The sequence below is a fragment of the Hyperolius riggenbachi genome, chromosome 3 (assembly GCF_040937935.1).
Source record: "Hyperolius riggenbachi isolate aHypRig1 chromosome 3, aHypRig1.pri, whole genome shotgun sequence".
Lineage (NCBI taxonomy): Eukaryota > Metazoa > Chordata > Amphibia > Anura > Hyperoliidae > Hyperolius > Hyperolius riggenbachi.
This window is the reverse complement of record NC_090648.1, coordinates 509,407,790-509,429,585: the sequence shown is the minus strand read 5'-3', so window position 1 is coordinate 509,429,585 and position 21,796 is coordinate 509,407,790. Positions and strand designations below refer to the sequence as shown.

Sequence of the window (21,796 nt, the reverse complement as noted above, 5' to 3'; positions counted from 1 at the left end):
AAGCAGTTACCAGGCAGCAGTGAGCAGTTGCCAGGCAGCAGTGAGCAGTTGTGAGAGTTTGAGAGGCATTTCACTGCCTATCATCAACTGTCCATGGAAAAGAGGCCTCACTCCGGGAACCACGTGGGCCTGAGGATGGGGCCCGATGGCAGCAGCAGACGCGGATAGGTACTGTGTGGGGAACTGGGCACCTGGGGGGCACGTTAACCAATTAGGTGGGACAGCATCAGAGTTTTTGTCACTCCATTATCACCGCATACCCAACCAATCATGACGGCCTGACATCTTGCTGAATGTCCAACCGATTAATGAGACAGATTCACAGATTTACTTTGTACAGCGCCACGGAATATGTTGGCGCTTTATAAATCAATAATAATAATAATTCATGTCACATTGTCATTCGGACATGCACTTGGCACCGATTTTCATTCAATTATAATTTAATCGGATGGTCGATCAGCCGCCATGTCATCTGATGTATGGCCACCTTAACCACTTGCCGACCGCGCACTCATACCGCGCGTCGGCAAAGTGGCAGCTGCAGGACCAGCGACGCAGTTCTGCGTCGCCGGCTGCAAGCTAATTAATCAGGAAGCAGCCGCTCGCGCGAGCGGCTGCTTCCTGTCAATTCACGGCGGGGGGCTCCGTGAATAGCCTGCGGGCTGCCGATCGCGGCTCGCAGGCTAAATGTAAACACAAGCGGAAATAATCCGCTTTGTTTACATCCGTACAACGCTGCTAACAGTAGCAGCGTTGTACCAGATCAGCGATCCCCGGCCAATCAGCGGCCGGGGATCACTGTCACATGACAGGCAGGAGCCTGTTAGAGGCTGCACAGGACAGATCCGTTCCTGTGCAGCCTCAGATCTCCGGGGGGAAGCTAGGTAGGAGAGGGAGGGGGGAATGTCGCCGCGGAGGGGGCTTTGAGGTGCCCCCCGCAACACCCAGGCAGGCAGGAGCGATCAGACCCCCCCCAGCACATCATCCCCCTAGTGGGGAAAAAAGGGGGGCGATCTGGTCGCTCTGCCTGCACCCTGATCTGTGCTGGGGGCTGCACAGCCCACCCAGCACAGATCAGCTAAAACAGCGCTGGTTCTTAAGGGGGGGGGGGGGTAAAGGGTGGGTCCTCAAGTGGTTAAGGCTAAGGTTACACTTGTCCATGCGGAAAATCATCATTTTTCTGCTATGGGCGTTTTTTACTGTGTTCGCGTTTTTCCGTATGCGTTTTCATGCGTTTGTTTGCATTTTTTCATTAGTATTTTTATTTAACAAGTAAATGTAAGTAATTTTTAAATTAGTTTTTACCTTATTTGGGAAAAATGCATGCAAAACGCATGCGTTTTTTTCACCACAGGAAAGCATTGCATGCAGAAAGAATGAACTTGTTAAGCATTTTAAAAACGTATAAACAAATGCATACCATGCCTTTTTTGTGCGGACCATAGACTCTAATTGGGCCTCCTTTCCACGGACTGTTGAGCTGTGTGTTCGACAATCAGTTGACAGGCAGCAGTGAGCAGTTACCAGACAGCAGTGAGCAGTTACCAGACAGCAGTGAGCAGTTACCAGGCTGCAGTGAGCAGTTACCAGGCAGCAACAAACAGTTACCAGGCAACAGTGAGCAGTTGTCAGAGTTTGAGAGGCATTTCACTGCCTATCAACAGTTCGTGGAAAGGAGGCCTAATGTGCGTTTCTACATTCATTTCAAATAAATGTGACCCTGACCTTCGGGAGAAAGCTGCTCAATCATGTAATTTATACAACATTTGAATGCCAGGAGAAAATATTATCATCTCACTGATCATCTCTAGTCAATGACAATGCGATGCAAATAGGTTTAAATTGATGCAATCTTATGCAAAGTTTGTTTGCAAATATATGCACTTTGAGGCCTCTTTTCCATGGACTGCTGACAGGCAGTGAAATGCTTCTCATACTCTCACAACTGCTCACTGCTGCCTGGTAACAGCTTGTTGCTGCCTGGTCACTGCTCACTGTTGCCTGGTAACTGCTTGTTGCTGCCTGGTCACTGCTCACTGCTGCCTGGTAACTGCTTGTTGCTGCCTGTTCACTGCTCACTGCTGCCTGGTATCTGCTCACTGCTGCCTGGCAACTGCTTGTTGCTGCCTGGTAACTGCTCACTGCTGCCTGGTAACTGCTTGCTGAGCACACAGCTCAACAGTCCATGGAAAAGAGGCCTGAACATGGACCAATCCAGTTGCACCTTGGAGGGATCCGATTTGGGACATTTTCAAGCTCAGTATGGTTGCATACAAAATTTACATAATCCTGCATTGACCTAACGTACACTTCTTTGCATTTCACTGACCATCCTCAGGCCTCTTTTCTACGGACTGTTTAGCTGTGTGCTCAGCAAGCAGTTACCAGGCAGCAGTGAGTAGTGACCAGGCAGCAACAAGCAGTTACCAGGCAGCAGTGAGCAGTTGTGAGACAACAGTCCGTGGAAAAGAGGCCTAACCTAGAACAACAGGTCCACTTTTGCTCTGGCAGTCACTTGGGATGATCAATGAGATGCAAATAACTCTGTGTTGATGCAGAATTGTGTACATTTTGTATGCAAATTTAGGCAGCTTCAGGCTAGGCGCACACATAGCAGAAACGCTAGCGTTGCGTAAAACACTGCGTTTTATGCACCTATGTTACTCAATGGGTCGCATAAAAAATGCATGGGTATGCATTTGTACTTTGTCATTTTTAAAATCACTAGTTTTGTTGCCTATTATGTATGAACACATCAACAATGCACATAATGAAAGTCAATAAAAATGTAATGTATTTTGTATGCGGTTTTGATGTGTTTTTTTAATGAGTTATTTTTTTTTTTATTAAATAAAAGATTTCTGATGTGTTAGATTAAATCTAAAAACGCATACAAAATGCATATGCGTCTTTTATATGTGAGCCACAAACGCATTCAAACGCACACAAAACACTTGAAAAAGCATCTGTCTTAAAAAAAACCCGCAAACGCACCAGAAAACGGCACACAGTATTAACATAAACCATGACATAAACAGCAGCCTTTCACGTTATGCTATGTTTGCACCCAGCCTAAAAATGGATCAATCATGTCCCACCAGGGTTTAAGTAGATTGGTCCAGTCATATATTTGCATCCAGAAATTACATAATCTTGCATGCACTTATAATTATTTGCATATCATTGATTATCCGTAGTATTCACAGATTTCCCAGACTGAAGTCACCATCTTCATGCTAAGCTAATACAGCTCTGTCCATAATAATGCTGGTCCAATCAGAGATTGGCCCACCCCCCCTCCAGGATATTACTTGTCCAATTAGAGGTTGGCCCTCCCTCCAGGATTTTACTTGTCCAATCAGAGGTTTGCTTGCCCCTCTAGGATATTACTTATCCAATCAGAGGTTTGCCCGCCCCTCTAGGATATTACTTGTCCAATCAGAGGTTGGCCCGCCCTACCTCCATGATATTACTTGTCCAATTAGAGGTTGGCCCTCCCTCCAGGATATTACTTGTCCAATCAGAGGTTGGCGCGCCCTACCTCCATGATATTACTTGTCCAATTAGAGGTTGGCCCTCCCTCCAGGATATTACTTGTCCAATCAGAGGTTGGCCCACCCTCCATCCGGGATATTACTTGTCCAATTAGAGGTTGGCCCTCCTTCTCTCCAGGATATAAATAGCTGATCAAAGCACAGACTGGCATCAGCAGCTGCAGGAAACATGGGTAGTTGTAGAGCAGGGCTTGGCCTTCTGGTGGTGCTTTGGGGCTGCAGTTTGCAGTGGCTGCTTTGTGCAGGACAGGGACTTCTGGATGGCTCCTCCCACCTCCACTGTGGCCTTGAGAACATGGAGTTGTCTTTTTCTATGCCTGGTGGTGCAGAGATGTCCTTGATGATGTTGAGTGAGTGTGATCTGTGACTACTTTCACTTAAAGGACAACTGGAGTGATAGATATGGAGGCTGCCATATTTATTTTCTTTTAAACAAGACCAGTTGCCTGGCAGCTCTGCTGGTCTAGTTAGCTGCAGTAGTGTCTGATTCACATGCCTGAAGCAAGCATGTAGCTAATCTTGTCAGATCTGATAATGGGCTCTATACACAATGCCTTACCACATGTGGTAAAATAGTATGTTCAAATTATCACCTAAAAGATCACCATTGTATAATTCTCCAAGATTTATCTCCATTTTCTGCATGTGCTAAAAACTGACTAAATTTCCTCCATTTTGAAATTCTTAATTGAATAAATGTGATAAATAAGGAGTTTAATCACCTATAGAGGGCAGGTGGTAATTTTCACATTTGCTGTTGCAGTTTAATGTGGAGCCTTTCATGCTGTTTGCATATGTCAATTGTACGTAGAAAGAGACAGAGAAGATGGGTGTGCCTAACGTAGGGTGCATGTTCTGACCTCCTACGGTCTTTTAGGTGCTTTTATAGCTGGCCAGGAGGAAATTCTCCTCTGCTCTAAAAGATAAGCAACAGCATAATCTTTAAAGAAAAACATTTATTTGTTACAGCTGATATAAATCTCCAGTGTGTGTACTTCCTGCTTTAATGGAAGCAGACATAGGATGTGTATATGCTGCTCTGCTGAGGCAGCCAGCTGGCACAGTTGAGTTAAAATTACAGTTGTGATTAGTCACAGATGAGGGGGAATTACACAGGCTAAACTCTCTATATACATACAGGGTGCATTTCTATGTTTTCCATCTGTCCTGCACAAGACTTGAAGTCCCACTTTAAATGTGACAGGCTTTCCTGGGTTGTGCATACATTTGAAATTGGCGGCGGTAGACTTGGGGGCACGATACAGTGGTATATGGCTGATCCTGCTTCTGTACAAGTCCAGGCTGTATTAATTACTATTCCCCCTCCAGGCAGCCATGGATAGATGGGGAATGATATAATTAATTTTTTTTTTTTTTAAGGAACCCCGGCTCTGTCTTCTGATGGCGCTGATGTTGCTCCCTGAGCGCCGCTCAGTTGTGATTCCGTTTATAGTCTATAGTGGCGCCGGCCACGCCCAAATCTAGCAGCGCTGAAAAGCACTGCTCCGCTGTGTCGTCTCTGTGTAATGGGTGGCAAGCATATGGGCTGCCCTACGGTGGTCAAAGCTTTTCCCACCCAGTAACGACTAATTACTGTAAAGTTACCGACCACTTAACGCACTTACCGCACTTTTATCAAACGTTTATCACTCAGTAAATTTTTAGTGAATATTCAGAAAAGTTGGTAATTTTCTGACCAAAAAAGTGTTACTGCACATGTTGTTGTGAATCTAGCCCAAAGTCAAACGCCTGATCTGCTGCAAGCTTGTTCAGCTGCTGTGGATGAGTATTAGAGGCAGAGGATCAGCAGGACAGCCAGGCAACTGGTATTGCTTAGAAATAAATATGGCAGCCTCCATATCCCTGTCACATCAGGTGTCAGTATGAAAAGTATCAGAAAATTAACAGCTCACTTTTCATACTATGTAATGTCCGTCCTTTTAACAGTATCAGTGCTTGTAACTGTCCTAATGGCTGTATGCTCATTTGTCTTCCATGTTTTTAATCTTTGTGTTCCTTGGGGGCAGAGCAGTTTCTAGGCTAAAATGCACCCAGGGCGAGGGTGTAAAATTGTGTGTCCCCCCCCCCCCCCTGCGTGGAGCCAGGTATGGGTGTCTGCAGTATAGGTTAGCCAGGTCTAGTTGTACTCAGTATAGGTAGCCAGCTATAGCTAGGTGGGTGCCTCTAATAGGGAGCCAGAATAGTTGCCCCCAGCATAGGTTAGTTATGTGTCTCCAATATAGGTAGCCAGTTTAGTTGCCACCAGTATAGGTTAGATAGGTAGCTGCCCCGGTAGGTAACCCCCCCCCCCCCTCCCCCTTCCATAGTGGAAGGGAAGCAGCGTGTGTATCAGCGCAGCAGCTAGGCAGAGAGGAGTCCTCCAGCGGCTAGTGAGCGACAAGTGGAACGCAGGGAGGTAAGTTGTGACTAACGCTTCCTGATACAATTACTCTGCCTCGGAGGGGGGAGCACGGAGGGTGGCCCCGGAGACGGAGGGAGAGGTCGGGCTTGCTCCCTCCTCCATTACAGCGCCCCCTTGCCAATAGCGCTCAGGGTGCCCGCACGGCCCTAGAAACGGCCATGCTTGGGGGTATTTAAATGGTCTTTAGAGCAGAAGCCACGGTGAATATGGAAGGTGCTATGGCTGAGCTTAATGCTGAAATTGTTTGTCATCCATGATGCTGAAACATGTCTGCTATATGTAGCTAGTCTAACAAGCTCCATGTGTACTTTATAACCTGTTATCTTAACAAATATATGGTCTGCTACACCCAATCAATGTTACCATTACCATGTAGTATGTTTTACCTACATAACCTGTGAATATTACTCTGTTGGCTGTCATGCTACATGGCGGTAATAACACTGAATGTGTGGCCCTTACTAATGACTTAGCAGTCTGACTTGTGGCTGAGGAAACTCCTTACAGTAGGGATCAATGAGATGCAAATATTTCTGACTTCATGCAGATTTATGTAAATGCATGCCGTTATAAAAATGACTAATCAAGTCCTGCTAAGGATTACATTGATTGGTCTAAACTCAAGCTGCATACAGATTGTACATAATCCTGCATGAGCTCAGAGTATCTGCTACTCATTGATTAACTTTTATCTTCTGCCAAGTTTTACAAGCTTGAAGGTTCCACTAGATCTGTCATGCTGGGTACACACATTGAGATTTATTGTCAGATCGCTTATTTCCAACATGTCCGATCAATTTTAATTTTTTTCAATAGGAAATTGGAAAGCAGATCGAACATGTTGGAAATCGCTCTGCCATAAAATCTTGTGTACCCAGCATCTGTTTCTGTATCCCAAGGATAAGGGTAGATTGGTCATGAGGCTTGAATGTTGGCTTAAAGGAAATCTAAAGTCAACCCAAAAAACTTGCCTGTGGCTTCCTACAGCCCTGTGGTGTCATCCTGTACCCATGACACCGCTCAAAGTCCCTCCAGCCAGCAGCAGTGACCCCCTGCTAAGCTGGCCAGCCACGTGCCTCCTTCATACACCTGCGGCCGGGAGTGTTCTGCACATGCACAGTATATAGAAATCCCTACTGTGCATACAGAGCACTCCTGACTGTGGGAGCCAGATTAGGGTGCTCATAGCTACCAGCAAATGTCCAGCTTTGTGGGGGTTACCACTGCTGGCTGGAGGGAATTCGACTGGTGTTGTGGGCACAGGGTGACTCCAGGGGGTGTAAGAAGCCCCAGGTAAGTTTCTGGTGGGTCTATCTTAAACTTCAAGATGTGTTATTAGCTTTTTTTCCACTTGTATGTACTCTGTAATCGTGGTCTCTTGCCCTGGATGCCTGATAGTATCCTGTTATCCACATGCAATCCTTTCTAACTAGCCTTGTAAGTTGCTGCTGCTTCTAGAGATGTAAAATGGCTGCCTAAATCTGAATTTTAGAACCAAATCTTTAATACTTTTCAGATCTTCTTGAGGATGAATTTAGGAGTCTGCACAATGATTCTGCTTGTGGAATCTGGGTAGGAGAGAGACCAAATAACACGATGGTGGTTGGTGCTGCTTACACTGGATGCTACGTAAGGCAGAAGGTAAGGTGTTAGGAACTGCCACTCCCTGAACACTAGGTGGCTTTATCACCTTGAAAGAACTTGCATTATGTATGGCCTTCTGGGCAAATGCCAAAATGAGGGGAAATGCCTACATAAGGACACCTAAAGTGAGACATATATTCAATACCAGTTGTCTGGCTGATCCTTATTCAAACTCTTAGCCATAGACACTGAACAAGCATGCAGATCAGATGTTTCTGAATAGTCTGACTGGATAAACTTTTTTTTTTTATATATTTTTCTCCCATTGACTGGCTGTCAACTGGTATTACTTAACATTGTCAGCCCCATATCCCTCACTTCAGGTGTCTTTAAGCTTTGCTTATTGGATTGCCTAGTCTGCAACTCTGGACAAACTAAACTATTGCTGAAGTTGTGATTCCAAAAAACGTCTTGGACTTCAGTACTTCAGCTCTGCTATAATCCTTTAGCCTTCAAACTGGGTGGTGCAGGCATGTATTAGATGTGGTCCTTCAGAGCTGGTGCTAGCTAAAATGGGGCCCCAGGCCAAAAGTAATCCGGGTCCCCTGACACCAATCCCCCCCTCCCCATGCTTGCTTGCCCCACTGCAGTGTAATAGTCCGTGGGAAAGACACTCCTCACTTGACTAGCAGGAAGTGAAGGACAATTGCTACAGAGCAGACAAACCGGAGCTGTGCTGTCTGGATTGTTCAGAGGGGGTGGGGGTGAGTCTCTCCCACAAAGGGGGACACTGGGGGGCCCTATGGATGCAGGGGCCCTGGGGCAATTGCCCCTTTGCCTCTATGGAAGCGCCAGCCCTGCTGTCCTTATGCCCACTGCTCCTCCTTTGTAGTCTCAATCCTCCCTGGCTCAGTCCTGGTTGGACAATATCATGCACAATGTCCCCATGCCATCAGGGCACTCCTGCACACTACAGTCACTCTGGCAATCTGGGCTGAGCAAAGTAAGGATTTAGACTAAAGAGGAGCAGTGGGCATGAGGGTGGCATCTAACAGATCAGAGAATAATGGCGCACAGCGCCTATGCATACAAATGGTGCCCTATTAAAAAGATACGCTTATCGCTATTTATCGTTAGTACTGCATAATAATGGCGCACAGGGAAAAAAGGAAAACGGCACACACTAACGTTGGTTATTAATAGTGCCGTTCATTTGCCAAACAGCAGACGTTGCGCACAGTAACGTTATTTATCAATAGTGCCCTACATAAGCCAAACTGCAGACGTTATTTAACTGCAAAATGGTGAATGGATTTAATGTAACACTGTCAGGGTTAGGCACCACCGGGGGGGGGGGGTAGGGTTAGGCACCACCAGGGGGGGGGGTAGGGTTAGGCACCACCGGGGGGGTAGGGTTAGGCACCACCGGGGGGTAGGGTTAGGCACCACCGGGGGGGTGGTTAGGGATAGGTACAGAGTGTTCTGTGTTAACGCTAAATAACAATAAGGCTTTAACGTTAAATAGTGGCAAACGGATTAGCGGCAACACCATGCGCCATTATTCGCAGGCGCCATTTTCAGATGGATCTGGCATCTAATACAACTCCACTCAGTTTTAATGAGTACTTCAGCTCTGGTAGACTCTAAACATGGTGTCTGTAGAGGTCACCCCCTTAGTATCTTTATGTGAAACTGTCCTTATTCTCTTCAGGCTGACGAATATGTGATGACCCTGCTTTTGAAGGAAACAGTAGATGGTGCGCCTCAGCAATACAAGATGGAGAAAACCTGTCTAAGCCTGTCTGGTAATGAGTTTATGATCTACGGTACTCATTTCTACTATGGGAACCCGGAGATGAAAGCACCTCATGTTTGGTCCAAGAAGCATAAAATATAGCTTTCAACCCAGAAGTTTTTTTTTTTTTTTTTTTTGGGCAGTGCTGGTTGTCAGAAGTTTGAAAGGCAGGAAGTACATTAATGCTCTACTTGAACGCTGGTCTAAGGCAGGGGTGTCAAACTCAAATACAAAGTGGGCCAAAACTGAATACTGGGACCAAGTTGCAGGCCAACTTTAATGTCTACTGGCCACCTTAGAAAGTTCCCTGATGTCTAGTGGCCTCCACCCTCCCCTATACAATTTCCCTAGTGTTTAGTACTGCCCCCTACCTCCCCATAGGGCTTCACCTCCAATACAGCCTCCCTGGTGGCCTAGAGTGGGCCAAACATAACGCAAACTGGGGCAACCACTTGTGGGTGAAATTGAATGGCTCTGAGGGCTGGCGTTTAACATGTGTGGTCTAAGGGCTTGTGGGAATTGTAGCGGTGGTGGCCACATAATGCTGTCTGGATGTAACCTCTTGTGCTTAACAAGGTCTTCTCTCTTGCTCACACTATAGCCATGGATGCTCCAAGTCCTGATGTGTGTTCTGCTGTCAGTCAAGCTGATAAAGTGGCCTGTGCTGGACCCTCTGTCCCTCAGGATGCCTGTGAAGGGATGGGATGCTGTTACTCTGCAAGAGATGCATCTATGCCCTGCTTCTTTGGAAACAAGTGTAAGTTCTTCTTTGCTGAGTGGCTGCCATTCTTCTTTTACATGGTGTCTCATACTGACTCGCTAACACTGCATGGATGTCTCATGGCCACTGCCTGGAATCAACAGGACATGACTGTATGGGACCTCCCTCAGTGGCGTAGCTAAGGAGCTATGGGCCCCGATACATCGGGGCCCCTTAGCACTCTATACATAACAATTGATACGGCGCACCAAAACCTGCCAATGACAACTAGTGTCAGAGATGCAAGAAGGGGATGGGGAACAGTTTAATTACTATTCAAGTATCAATAGAAGTGATTATGAGCACAAGACCAGTAGAGTGCTAAGTGTAGTTGATTGAGGGCCCTGATGCGGTCGCAACCCATATTGCTATGCCCCTGACCTCCAGTAAATCAAAAAAGCGAACAATTTGAACCTGGTGTTTGTTTATGAAGTATCTTAAAGTGCAGGGGATATAGATCAGTACTGATTAGTTGTCATACTCATAGATATTGCAGGGCTTAAAGGGAATCTGAAGTGAAAATTAACTTGAGATGAATTATGTAGTACAGCTAAAAAAAAATTTGTAGCAGTCTCATAGTTCCAGTACAGGAAGAGTTAAACTTAGCTATGCAAAAGGGGCTTCTCTGACCCAACTTGGGTTGGCTAGTGATGTTTTCTGAAGCACTTGTACATAAAGTCACTGAACTTCCCTGCAGTATATCCTTATCTGAACTGAAGGATCATGAGCTCTGCTCTGTTTCATACTTTAAAATAGTGTAGTTTGTGAACTTTGCAATATACAGTTGACCATGTGTGCATTACTTCCTGAAATGGTGTACAGGGCTACTTGTGGTCCCTGGGGTACCACTCAAGTCATGTAGCTGGAAGCATAACTCATGGGACTGAATGTCCACTAATCAAGGGCTATACTTGATAGACAAGCTGTGGTTCCCACATTGCTCATATACCGCACCTCTACCTTCTACTGACCGTTGAAGGATAGAAATGACTTTAAACATTTTGTCTCCACAGTGACCACACAGTGCACAATTGAAAACAATATGGTGATCGCCGTGTCCAAAGACCTGACCAGGCCATCAACAAACCTTGATTCAGTCCATGTGATAGGCGTGGACTCCTCATCCTGTGCTGGATTTTCACTTACTAAGAGTGACTCCTTTGCAGTGTTCAAATTCCCATTTTCCTGTGGTGGGCACTTCCAGGTATGTGGAGTTATGACAGAATGCTTGTGAACTCAAAGCCGATTGAGGCAAGAAAATTCACTGTCCGCTTGACCATACCCAAAACCAGTTCTCCTGTCACTTAGGCATACCCTCAAAGGTAATACTTTAAGGAAATTTCCCACTAGCTTGTAGCCAGTCCATATTGGTGATCTAGATTGTCACCAGCAGAGCTCTTGTTAGCCCTAGATGAAGTTCTTGGTCTAAAACATCAGTTAAAAATAATCTAAGCTCAGCCTATTGTGGAGGGGCTGTCACTAAATGTCTTGGTCTCTAGAAGATCTTGACAAGTACTGGTGCACATAACTCTTATGGTGGCCATACATGGTACAATAACGTTCGATTATCCCGTTTATTCGATCAAAATTGAATTTTTTTAACTTTCGAGAAATCAGATCTGACATGCTTTGAAAAATCTTCATATTCGATCCAACGGAATAATCGAACTAAATTATCTATTTGGAGAAAAAAAAAATATTATTTTTTTTTTTTTTTTGGGGGGGGGGGAGGAAATGGGGAGAGATGCTGGCATACTCCAAGCCCTAGGCAACTGCTTTTATAGCCATGAGGGTGATATAATATCAATTTTCTCCAGCATTCTGCATTGCAAGTCTATACACCATCAGCAGTTGGCTGATGGTGTAATGGTTAAGGGCTCTGCCTCTGACACAGGAGACCAGGGTTTGAATCTCGGCTCTGCCTGTTCAGTAAGCCAGCACTTATTCAGTAGGAGACCTTTGGCAAGTCTCCCTTACACTGCTACTGCTAATAGAGCGTGCCCTAGTGGCTGCTGCTCTGCTCTGGCGCTTTGAGTCCGCAAGGAGAAAAGTGCAATATAAATGTTGTTGTCTTGTCTATTAGAATCCTAGCTTTTTAGTGTGCAGCAAACTATGTCAAATTGAGTTTACAGCGCAAGTCATGATAAAAGCAATACCCCATATTTGGTTACTATCTTTGTAGATATAAGCTGGTCACTCTTTATCACTCGCCAGGAATGCAACATCTAAGTAATTTGATCAATGTGGTAAGGCACCATCACATGTTCTGGTTTGCAAGAAGGTGATAGTGGATCCGAGGAACTTTTACTCATTGCATAATTGTGTTCCTTACCTATTGTTTATAGGGCATTCCTCAAGCCAAATACATTTTTGTTTTAATACCCTAATTCCCTATAAACAAGCCACGCCCTCAGGTTTTCAGAGAGCCTTGGCAGTAGCAAGGGCTCATGGGAGCTCAGTCTGGGCAGGAGGAGGTGTTACTAGCCACTGATTTCAGAGGCGGAGGGGATTAGATTTTTTGCTCAAGATACAGATAAGCCTGCCTCTGTGTAATGTTTACAAACATGGCTGCTATCAGGAAGACATAATCATATACTATTTAAGCTGTTTGCAGCTAGATTTGCTGTGTAAACCATCTAAACTTTGGATAAGCTATACAGACAAGTTACTTGTTATAGATATTCATCTCGGATCCGCTTTAAAGGTGGCCATACACTGGTCGATTTGCCATCAGATTCGATCAGAGAGGGATCTATCTGTTGATCAGAGAGGGATCGTATGGCCACCTTACTACAGATTGTGAATCGATTTCAGCCTGAAACCGATCACAATCTGTGGAGCTCCCCCACCCCCCCCCATACATTACCTCGGCCGGCACGAGTCCCCTGATCCCAGCTGTCTTCTTCTCCGCTCTGGGCTCCAGACCGTTCCTGCACCTACTGAACTTCCTGTCCAGGGGAAGTTTAAACAGTAGAGGGCGCTCTACTGTTTAAACTTCCTGCCGGGACAGGAAGTTCTGTGCAGCAGCCAGTCCAGAACCCAGCGCGGAAAGACAGAGGGGACTCACGCCGGCCTGGACAGGTAATGTATACCCGCTGTATTGCGTCGGGCATTCGAACGCCGCTATCGACACACTCCAGACCTGGCAATCGAGAGAAATATCCCGCACGGACGGATCGACGGGAACGATCAATTTCAGACGGAAATCGATTGTTCTGTCAGCGGTGTGCGTGGCAATTTCACAGCCGATTCGATCACTGTTCGAATCGGCCATATATCGGCGTGAAAAACGTTAGGTTTATGGGCCCCTTAAAGAGAACCCGAGGTGGGTTTGAAGATTGCATGGGGGATTGCAGAGTGCAGGGGGACCTTAGGGGGGTTTGGGATAGCAATAGAGGCTGGGCTGTATAGGCCGATCCAGCCTCTGTATGCAGATAACGTTCTTTAAACACACCTCGGGTTCTCTTTAAGGAAGCTATTTGTGTCAAACTATATCAAATCAGATAAATGGCTTTAAAGGCTGTACACAGGTGCTAACTGTCTAGCCTGTTGGACTAGGTTTGCCTAAACCTCACATCTATAATGTTGCCCAGGAGTGACCTTCGACAAAATTAAACTTAAAGAGAACCCGAGGTGTGTTTAAAGAACGTTATCTGCATACAGAGGCTGGATCTGCCTATACAGTCCAGCCTCTGTTGCTATCCCAAACCCCACTAAGGTCCCCCTGCACTCTGCAATCCCTCATAAATCACAGCCACGCTGCTGACACACAGCTTGTCAGAGCTGGCTGTGTTTATCTCTATAGTGTCAGTCTGCTGCTCTCCCCGCCTCCTGCAGAACTCCAGTCCCCGCCTGCATCCCTTCCCTCCCTGCTGATTGGAGGGAAGGGACGGGGGCAGGGACCGGATCTATGCAGGAGGCGGGGGAGCAGCTGAGACTGAAACTACAGATGTAAACACAGCCTCACAGCACGGCTGTGATTTATGAGGGATTGCAGAGTGCAGGGGGACCTTAGTGGGGTTTGGGATAGCAACAGAGGCTGGACTGTATAGGCAGATCCAGCCTCTGTATGCAGATAACATTCTTATAACACACCTCAGGTTCTCTTTAAGCACTTTAACATGTATGCAGGCCACAAACTTCCGTAGGTTATGTTGACTACGCTATTTGTGGCTGCTTAGACTTCCATAGAAGCTTTGTGTGGCACACTGCTGGTGACCTCTTGTCACTGCCTAACCCTATGCAGGCATCTGACCTTACCTCTTAAACAGTGCCAGATTTAGGACAAGGCCCCCTAGGCCATGGCCTAGGGCACAAAAGCAGCAGGCGTAACTGGTGCATTTGTAAGCTTGCAAATGCTGCAATGCAGGGAGATCAGGCAAGCGCCTGACCATGGTACTCTGCTGCTAGCTGCCTGTGCAGCCACCTTGCTCTCTGGGCACATTTGCATTGTGGCCGGCGGCTATGGACTTGGGCAGCATTAGAGATGGAAAGGAAGAGGAAGCTTCTGCACTGGAGATGAGCTGATGGCTGCTGCAGTGTGAAGGCGAGCTGGCTACCCATACTGAAGGGGGTGGGAAAAGGAGGGATTAAGGGAGTTGTCTCATTTGGCTACTTATATGGGGGAGGGGATATCCAGTTACCTATACAGGATGGGAGGGGTCATCTCGCTACCTATAACAAAGGAGGGTGCCTTGTGACAGTGGCCTTGTGCAGTAGAGTACAAATCCCACCCTGCTCTTAAAGAGAAACTCCGACCAAGAATGTAACTTTATCCCAATCAGTAGCTGATACCCCCTTTTACATGACAAATCTATTGCATTTCACAAACAGACCATCAGGGGGTGCTGTATTACTGATTTTGTGCTGAAAACCCTCCCACAAGAGGCTCTGGTACCACGGTACTCTGGGCAAACTGCCACAATGTAACAATGTTCACAGACAGGAAATGGCTGTTATTAGCTGTCTGTAACAGACAGAACAGCTAGAAACAGCTACATAACGTGCCCACAGTAAAAATGTCACCATATAATACATGTCAGAATGTGAATCTGGGAGAGGAAAGATTTTACAATGAGCAAACGCTGACTAAATCATGTATACATAATTATTGTAAAAATGAAGCACTTTTTTATTACATTATTTTTACTGGAGTTCCTCTTTAAAGAGACACTTAAGTGAAAAAAAAATTATGATTTGTCTGTGTAGCACAGCTAAGAAATAAAACATTAAGATCAGATACATCAGTCTAATTGTTTCCAGTACAGGAAGAGTTGTGAAACTCCAGTTATCTCTATGCCAACAAGCCATTAAGCTCTCCGACTAACTTAGTCATGGAGAGGGCTGTTATCTGACTTTTATTATCTCAACTGTTATTGGACTATTTACTTTTCCTCTGCCAGAGGAGAGGTCATTACTTCACAAACTGCTCTGAAAGACTCATTTTGAATGCTAAATGTTGTGTAATCTGCACATATTATAGAATAATGCAATGTTAGAATAAAACATGAGAATATTTTCTTTGCTGCTAATCTTCTAGTAATTATTCATAGTACACAACCAATTCATTATATCATATATTTTTTCGCTTCAGTGTCTCTTTAAATGAACCTGTGTAGGTTTAATTAATCATGACTGCTTCCAGCTAAGACTTTGCACAAGTTTTCTCACATGGCTATCTCAACAGACGCTTGGTGACCCAGTAACCTATGAGAATACTATAGAAGCTACCAGAGGCATAGAGACCTGGCAGGGGTCTTCCATCACAAGGGACAGTACTCTGCAGTAAGTACAACATGTGACATTCTAGCAGCAGCTACACTGTCTGGGACACCATAACCTTTACTCTCTTTACAGGGTAACAGTGCGCTGCAGGTACATCCAGACAGGCGTTGTCCCACTGCAGCTATCAGTGTCAACCTTGCCGCCACCACTTCCTGTTACCACAACAGGCCCTCTGCTGCTGGAAATGAGGCTTGCACAAGGTGAGACAGATGTCCAGTAGGGATGCTCATTCGGATTCCGCGGAAATGCAATTTCTGAAATTCTGATCGGAAATTGCATTTCTGCATCGGAATGCGGAAATCGGTAATTCAAGTGCGATAGGTGGATTTCTGCCGGAAATCGCGGAAATTCCGCCCGACTTTAACATCGATTTTCTCAAACTATAAGGTCTTTATGAAATTTTTTTTTGCATCTTGTTCACAAGATTCAGTTTAATAAACCCTGAAAATTTGAGGTTTCTAGGACTTAAGGGGGATTTGCTATTAACCGTTAAAGTCGGCGGATTTTTACTGTAATGTAAATGCAGAAAATGGGCAGATGAAGATTTTCTGCATTTACATTACAGTAAAAATCTGCCGACTTTAACGGTTAATAGCAGAGCCCCCTTAAGTCCTAGAAACATCAAATTTGCAGGGTTTATTAAAAAATCTTCTAAACAAGATGCAAAAAGACCTTAGTTTTTGAGAATCGATAGTCGGGCGGAAATTCCACATAGGAATGCGGAAATTGGTAGCGGAATCGGTAATTTGACAATGGCGGAATCTGAAATTGCCATTCCGAGCATCCCTAATGTCCAGTGCGGTCTTTCTACAAATCCCCCCCCCCCCCCTCCCCCATAATGGGAAACTTGTAAATGAATGGGAAAGTAGCAGCATCTCCAAGGACCATTGGGGGTGTCGGGCTTCTGTACACAATTGTCTTCAAAGGTCTCTATTGGGCAAGTTTCATCTAGTGTGCCTGAGGCTTTAACCTCCCTGGCGTTCTATTAAGATCACCAGGGCGGCTGCAGGAGGGTTTTTTTTATTAAAAAAAAAACTTATTACATGCAGCCAACTGAAAGTTGGCTGCATGAAAGCCCACTAGAGGGCGCTCCTGTAGCGTACTTCCAATCGCCTCCAGCGTTAAGAAGTAACAAGGAAGGCCGCAATGAGCAGCCTTGCTTTGCTGTCATCGCCATGGCGACTAGCAGAGTGACATCAGCTGACCTCAGCCGCCTCCGATCCAGCCCTTAGCGCTGGCCGGAACTGTTTGTTCTGGCTGGGCTCGGGCGGCTGGGGGACCCTCTTTCGCCGCTGCACGCAGCGCGCGGCGGCTATCAGGTAGCACACGCGGCTGGCAAAGTGCCGGCTGCATGTGCTGCTTTTTATTTCATGAAAATCGGCCCAGCAGGGCCTGAGCAGCAGCCTCCAGCGGTGATCGACGGACTGAGCTCGTCCAGACCGCTAAGGAGGTTAAACCCAGATGCAGGGAGCACCTCTTCTGGGATACGAATAGGTGTATGAAATGGGCAGTCTTAAGCAGTCATGAACTGTTCACAATTCTTTGTTTAAGATGAGATGGTTAAGCTTGCCTTCAGATCAGGACAAGATGTACCATATGGCATGGGCCTGGGGCAGTGGCAAGAGGCTCCAGCCTCAGGGCACAGTGTAGGAGGGGGTTGCAGGGCCTGGGGCAGAGGCAAGAGGCTCCAGCCTCAGGGCACAGTGTAGGAGGGGGTTGCAGGGCCTGGGGCAGAGGCAAGAGGCTCCAGCCTCAGGGCACAGTGTAGGAGGGAGGGGGGCAGTGGCAAGAGGCTCCAGCCTCAGGGCACAGTGTAGGAGGGGGGGGGGGGCAGTGGCAAGAGGCTCCAGCCTCAGGGCACAGTGTAGGAGGGGGGCCTGGGGCAGAGGCAAGAGGCTCCAGCCTCAGGGCACAGTGTAGGAGGGGGGGGCAGAGGCAAGAGGCTCCAGCCTCAGGGCACAGTGTAGGAGGGGGGCCTGGGGCAGAGGCAAGAGGCTCCAGCCTCAGGGCACAGTGTAGGAGGGGGGCCTGGGGCAGGCAAGAGGCTCCAGCCTCAGGGCACAGTGTAGGAGGGGGGGGCAGAGGCAAGAGGCTCCAGCCTCAGGGCACAGTGTAGGAGGGGGGCCTGGGGCAGGCAAGAGGCTCCAGCCTCAGGGCACAGTGTAGGAGGGGGGGGGCAGAGGCAAGAGGCTCCAGCCTCAGGGCACAGTGTAGGAGGGGGGCCTGGGGCAGAGGCAAGAGGCTCCAGCCTCAGGGCGCAGTATAGGAGGGGGCACACAACTAACTCTGCTATCATTCCCCCTATTGTGATTGAAGCAGAGATAAATAAGAGGGATACATGTCAGTGACTGCAAACCATATAACTGGAGATTAAGGTGTTGGGGGCCCTGGGGTGCCTCTTAGTCTAATAGCAATCAATGGGAGGGATGGAGGGCGCACTTTGGCATCTTAGCCTTGGGTGCTGGAGGACCTTGTCCCAGCTCTGCCTGGAACCCACTAGCAGCCTTTTCTAAGTGCAAAAATGGAGGATAATACTGCTACTCCACAAAATGAGTGCTGGATCAATGGCAGCCTTGTAATTTGAAGTCTCTTGCTAATTTTTTTTTTTTCTTAATTCCCTTGACCATTCCTACCCTCCACCCCACCTTGCTGTGGCTCTCTATACTTGCACAACCGTATTACATACAACAGGCACCAGAGCCGGGACAAGGTCCTCCAGCACCCAAGGCTGAGACACCAAAGTGCGCCCCTCCATCCCTCCCACCCCAGTCGTCACACACTGATTGCTATTAGACTAAGAAGCGCCACAGGGCCCACAACCCCCCCCCCCCCCCCCCCTAAACACCTTAATATCTAGTTATCTGGCCTGCAGTCACTGCCATGTATCCCCTTTTTTCTTTTTTTTCAGCTTCAAACACAATTAGGAATGACAGGTGAATGAATTGTGCGCCCCCTCCTACACTGCGCCTTGCGGCTGGAGCCTCTCCAGCCTATGCCTCGGCCCGGCCCTGACAGGCTTCTCTCTTTAACTGTAGCAGATTAATGTGCTAGAAGCAAGCGTGCACCTCTAGGTCACCAAAGTGTACTAAGTGGCTTGCACATTGGGAGGGGTTAATGCTGGGAAAGTTAGTACTGTAGGCAAGCTAAATATTAGCTTGTGGGGATCTCTAGCCCAAGAAATTGTCATAGTTTAGAGACTTCAACTCCTGCTTGACGTGACCTCATCCCACTCGATACAAAGTAACCTGTGTTTGGGCATTTAGCAGTTGAAGCCTTGTCTGCTGGCGATTTTTGGAAACTTCCTCTAACCATTTTCTGTTCCTCTTGTACAGATGCCGGCTATACATCGTACTACTCTACAGGGGACTATCCTGTGGTCAAAGTCCTCAGGGACCCCATCTACCTAGAGGTCCACATCCTGTACAGAACTGACCCCAACCTGGTTCTAGTGTTAAATGACTGTTGGGCTACCTCCTCTGTGGAACCGACACTAATGCCTCAATGGCCCATCTTGAAGGACAGGTCAGTAACTCACAACCTGTACTGTACTATGTGCTCCCAGAACATGAGGCTGACATGAGATCTTCTTCTCTGACTCTAGGTGCCCTTTCTACATGGACAGCTACCTGAGCAGGCTGGTTTCTGTTGGAGCTCCTTCACAAGCAGTTCCCATCCCCAACCACTACAAACGCTTCCTCGTCAACACCTTCACATTTGTGGATGCAAACAGCCAGCTCAGCCTTGCCAACCTGGTAATTCAGACACCTAAAAATCTTACTAGACTGAGGTTTTGTTTTTTTTTTTTATGCTTCATCGTGACTAAAATACAAATTTGTCTACAGGTTTACTTCCACTGCAGTGCATCAGTCTGTGTCCCCTCTAACCTGGATGACTGCAAAGCCTCTTGTGGCCAAAGGAAAAGTAAGTTGGTTTCTGAAAGTCATTGAGATGTAAAGATTTCTTCACACTAATCAGATAACCATGGGGGCTCTGTGGCTGATATTGTGGTGAAACCCTCCTACAGTGATGTTAGGACCATGGTTCTGACATCACTGTTGGGAGCCTTTTTTGCATTATGGGAAATCAGATGTTTCCAACTGTAAAAATAAAAAGCAGCAGCTACTTCCACTGACATCACCTGCCAGCATTGGGGAGAGGAAAGATTTTACAATGGGCAAACACTGACTAAATCACTTTTAACCTGCCTGGTGTTCTATTAAGATCGCCAGGCAGGCTGCGGGAGGTTTTTTTTTTTAATAAAAAAAACTATTTCATGCAGCCAACTGAAAGTTGGCTGCATGAAAGCCCACTAGAGGGCGCTCCGGAGGCGTTCTTCCGATCGCCTCCGGCGCCCAGAATAAACAAGGAAGGCCGCAATGAGCGGCCTTCCTTGTTTTGCTTACATCGTCGCCATAGCGACGAGCGGAGTGACGTCATCGACGTCAGCCGCCTCCGATCCAGCCCTTAGCGCTGGCCGGAACTTTTTGTTCCGGCTACGCTGGGCTCAGGCGGCTGGGGGGACCCTCTTTCGCCGCTGCTCGCGGCGGATCGCCGCAGAGCGGCGGCGATCAGGCAGCACACGCGGCTGGCAAAGTGCCGGCTGCGTGTGCTGCTTTTTATTTGAGCCAAATCGGCCCAGCAGGGCCTGAGCGGCAGGCTCCGGCGGTACTGGACGAGCTGAGCTCGTCCAGACCGCCCAGCAGGTTAACCACTTCTGTTAATTACACTTATTTTCACTGGAGTTCATCTTGAAGTATACTTTAGGCTTCATAGCCAGGCTGGACAAATCACTACTCTTGCAGCCATCACTGAATAGAGGCAGCTACTTGTTTCCTGTGGGAGGGACTTGCAGCGCACATCCTGCAAAACTTTCTGCTCACACTTGAGCCAATCATGAAACTTCTCTTCAAAAGGCAAATCCTAAGCCACACATCTGTAATGCAAGTGGCCCCAACACCACTGCGAGTGGGACTTGGCAATCTCAGCTCCACTTAGTTGTGCAGTTAGTAGGCCTTCTCTGATCTGCACTACAAGTGAAAGTAGCCTGTACTGTGGTCCACAGTCTATCAAAAGATGTGACTATTACTGGTGAAGGGACTGACAGATCTTGAAATGGGGCTTCCAAGAACGCTGCCTATTCGTCTTGCCTCAATTAACTGCACCTACTTTCCCTAGAGAGAATGGCTGAACCCCATGAAGTCCAAAGTTTGAAAAGGACAATAGTATCTTCAGAGGGGCCCGTTGCCTTGATTTATGAGGATGAAGTTCTAAATCTGGAAGGTAAGGACATAAGTGTGGCACCTGGTCTGTAAGTGGGTATGACTCCTGTATTAGTCACTAACTCTCCTCCTCTGTTCTATCTTAGGTTCTCATCAGCCATGGTCCTCCTCCCTGGACCTGGCCAGAGCCCTAGCTACTGCTGGAACAGTAGCATCTGTAGCAGTCACTATTGTAGGCATCTGGTTGCATCGCAAGAGACACTCCTGTAACATTAAAGCTGCAGTTGTTTGAATAAACTTTTACCAGTTAACTTCTGGTGTGGTGTCAGTTTCTGCTCAAGACGTGTCAACTAAGGAAAGCGACTAAAGCACCTGGTTCTATAGTGGCTTCAACTGGCAAACTTTCTCTTGGAAAAGTTGCATTTTTTTAACCACTTACTGCACCAGGCACAGTACAATTACATCCTGGGAAACTTCACTTGACCATCTGGGGCTTGAGGTTGAGCTTGAAGGCCACATGCACAGCCATTACTCTATATGGCTATAAACTAAAGCCTCCAGAAGTTGAGGCAAACAAGCTAGCTGGGTTCTCACCAAGTGAGGTGAAGGAGACCATGGGGCTCACCCTGTTACTGGAGGCTGGAACCCCAGTATCACTAGCTGCTACCTTGCTGG

At 47.0% G+C, this 21,796-nt stretch overlaps 1 protein-coding gene across 1 annotated transcript; it reads left to right on the top strand.

Annotated features, from left to right (window-relative positions):
- Positions 1–46: 46 nt before the first annotated feature.
- On the top strand, positions 47–21,419 carry LOC137561780 (zona pellucida sperm-binding protein 4-like). The gene is made up of 12 exons (XM_068273140.1): positions 47–168; positions 7,496–7,620; positions 9,275–9,368; positions 9,960–10,115; positions 11,132–11,322; positions 15,805–15,902; positions 15,975–16,102; positions 19,235–19,424; positions 19,504–19,654; positions 19,745–19,823; positions 21,078–21,182; positions 21,268–21,419. The coding sequence occupies exons 2-12, from the start codon at positions 7,576–7,578 to the stop codon at positions 21,411–21,413; spliced, it is 1,383 nt and encodes a 460-aa protein (XP_068129241.1). The 5' UTR covers positions 47–168; positions 7,496–7,575; the 3' UTR covers positions 21,414–21,419.
- The last annotated feature ends 377 nt before the right edge of the window (positions 21,420–21,796 follow it).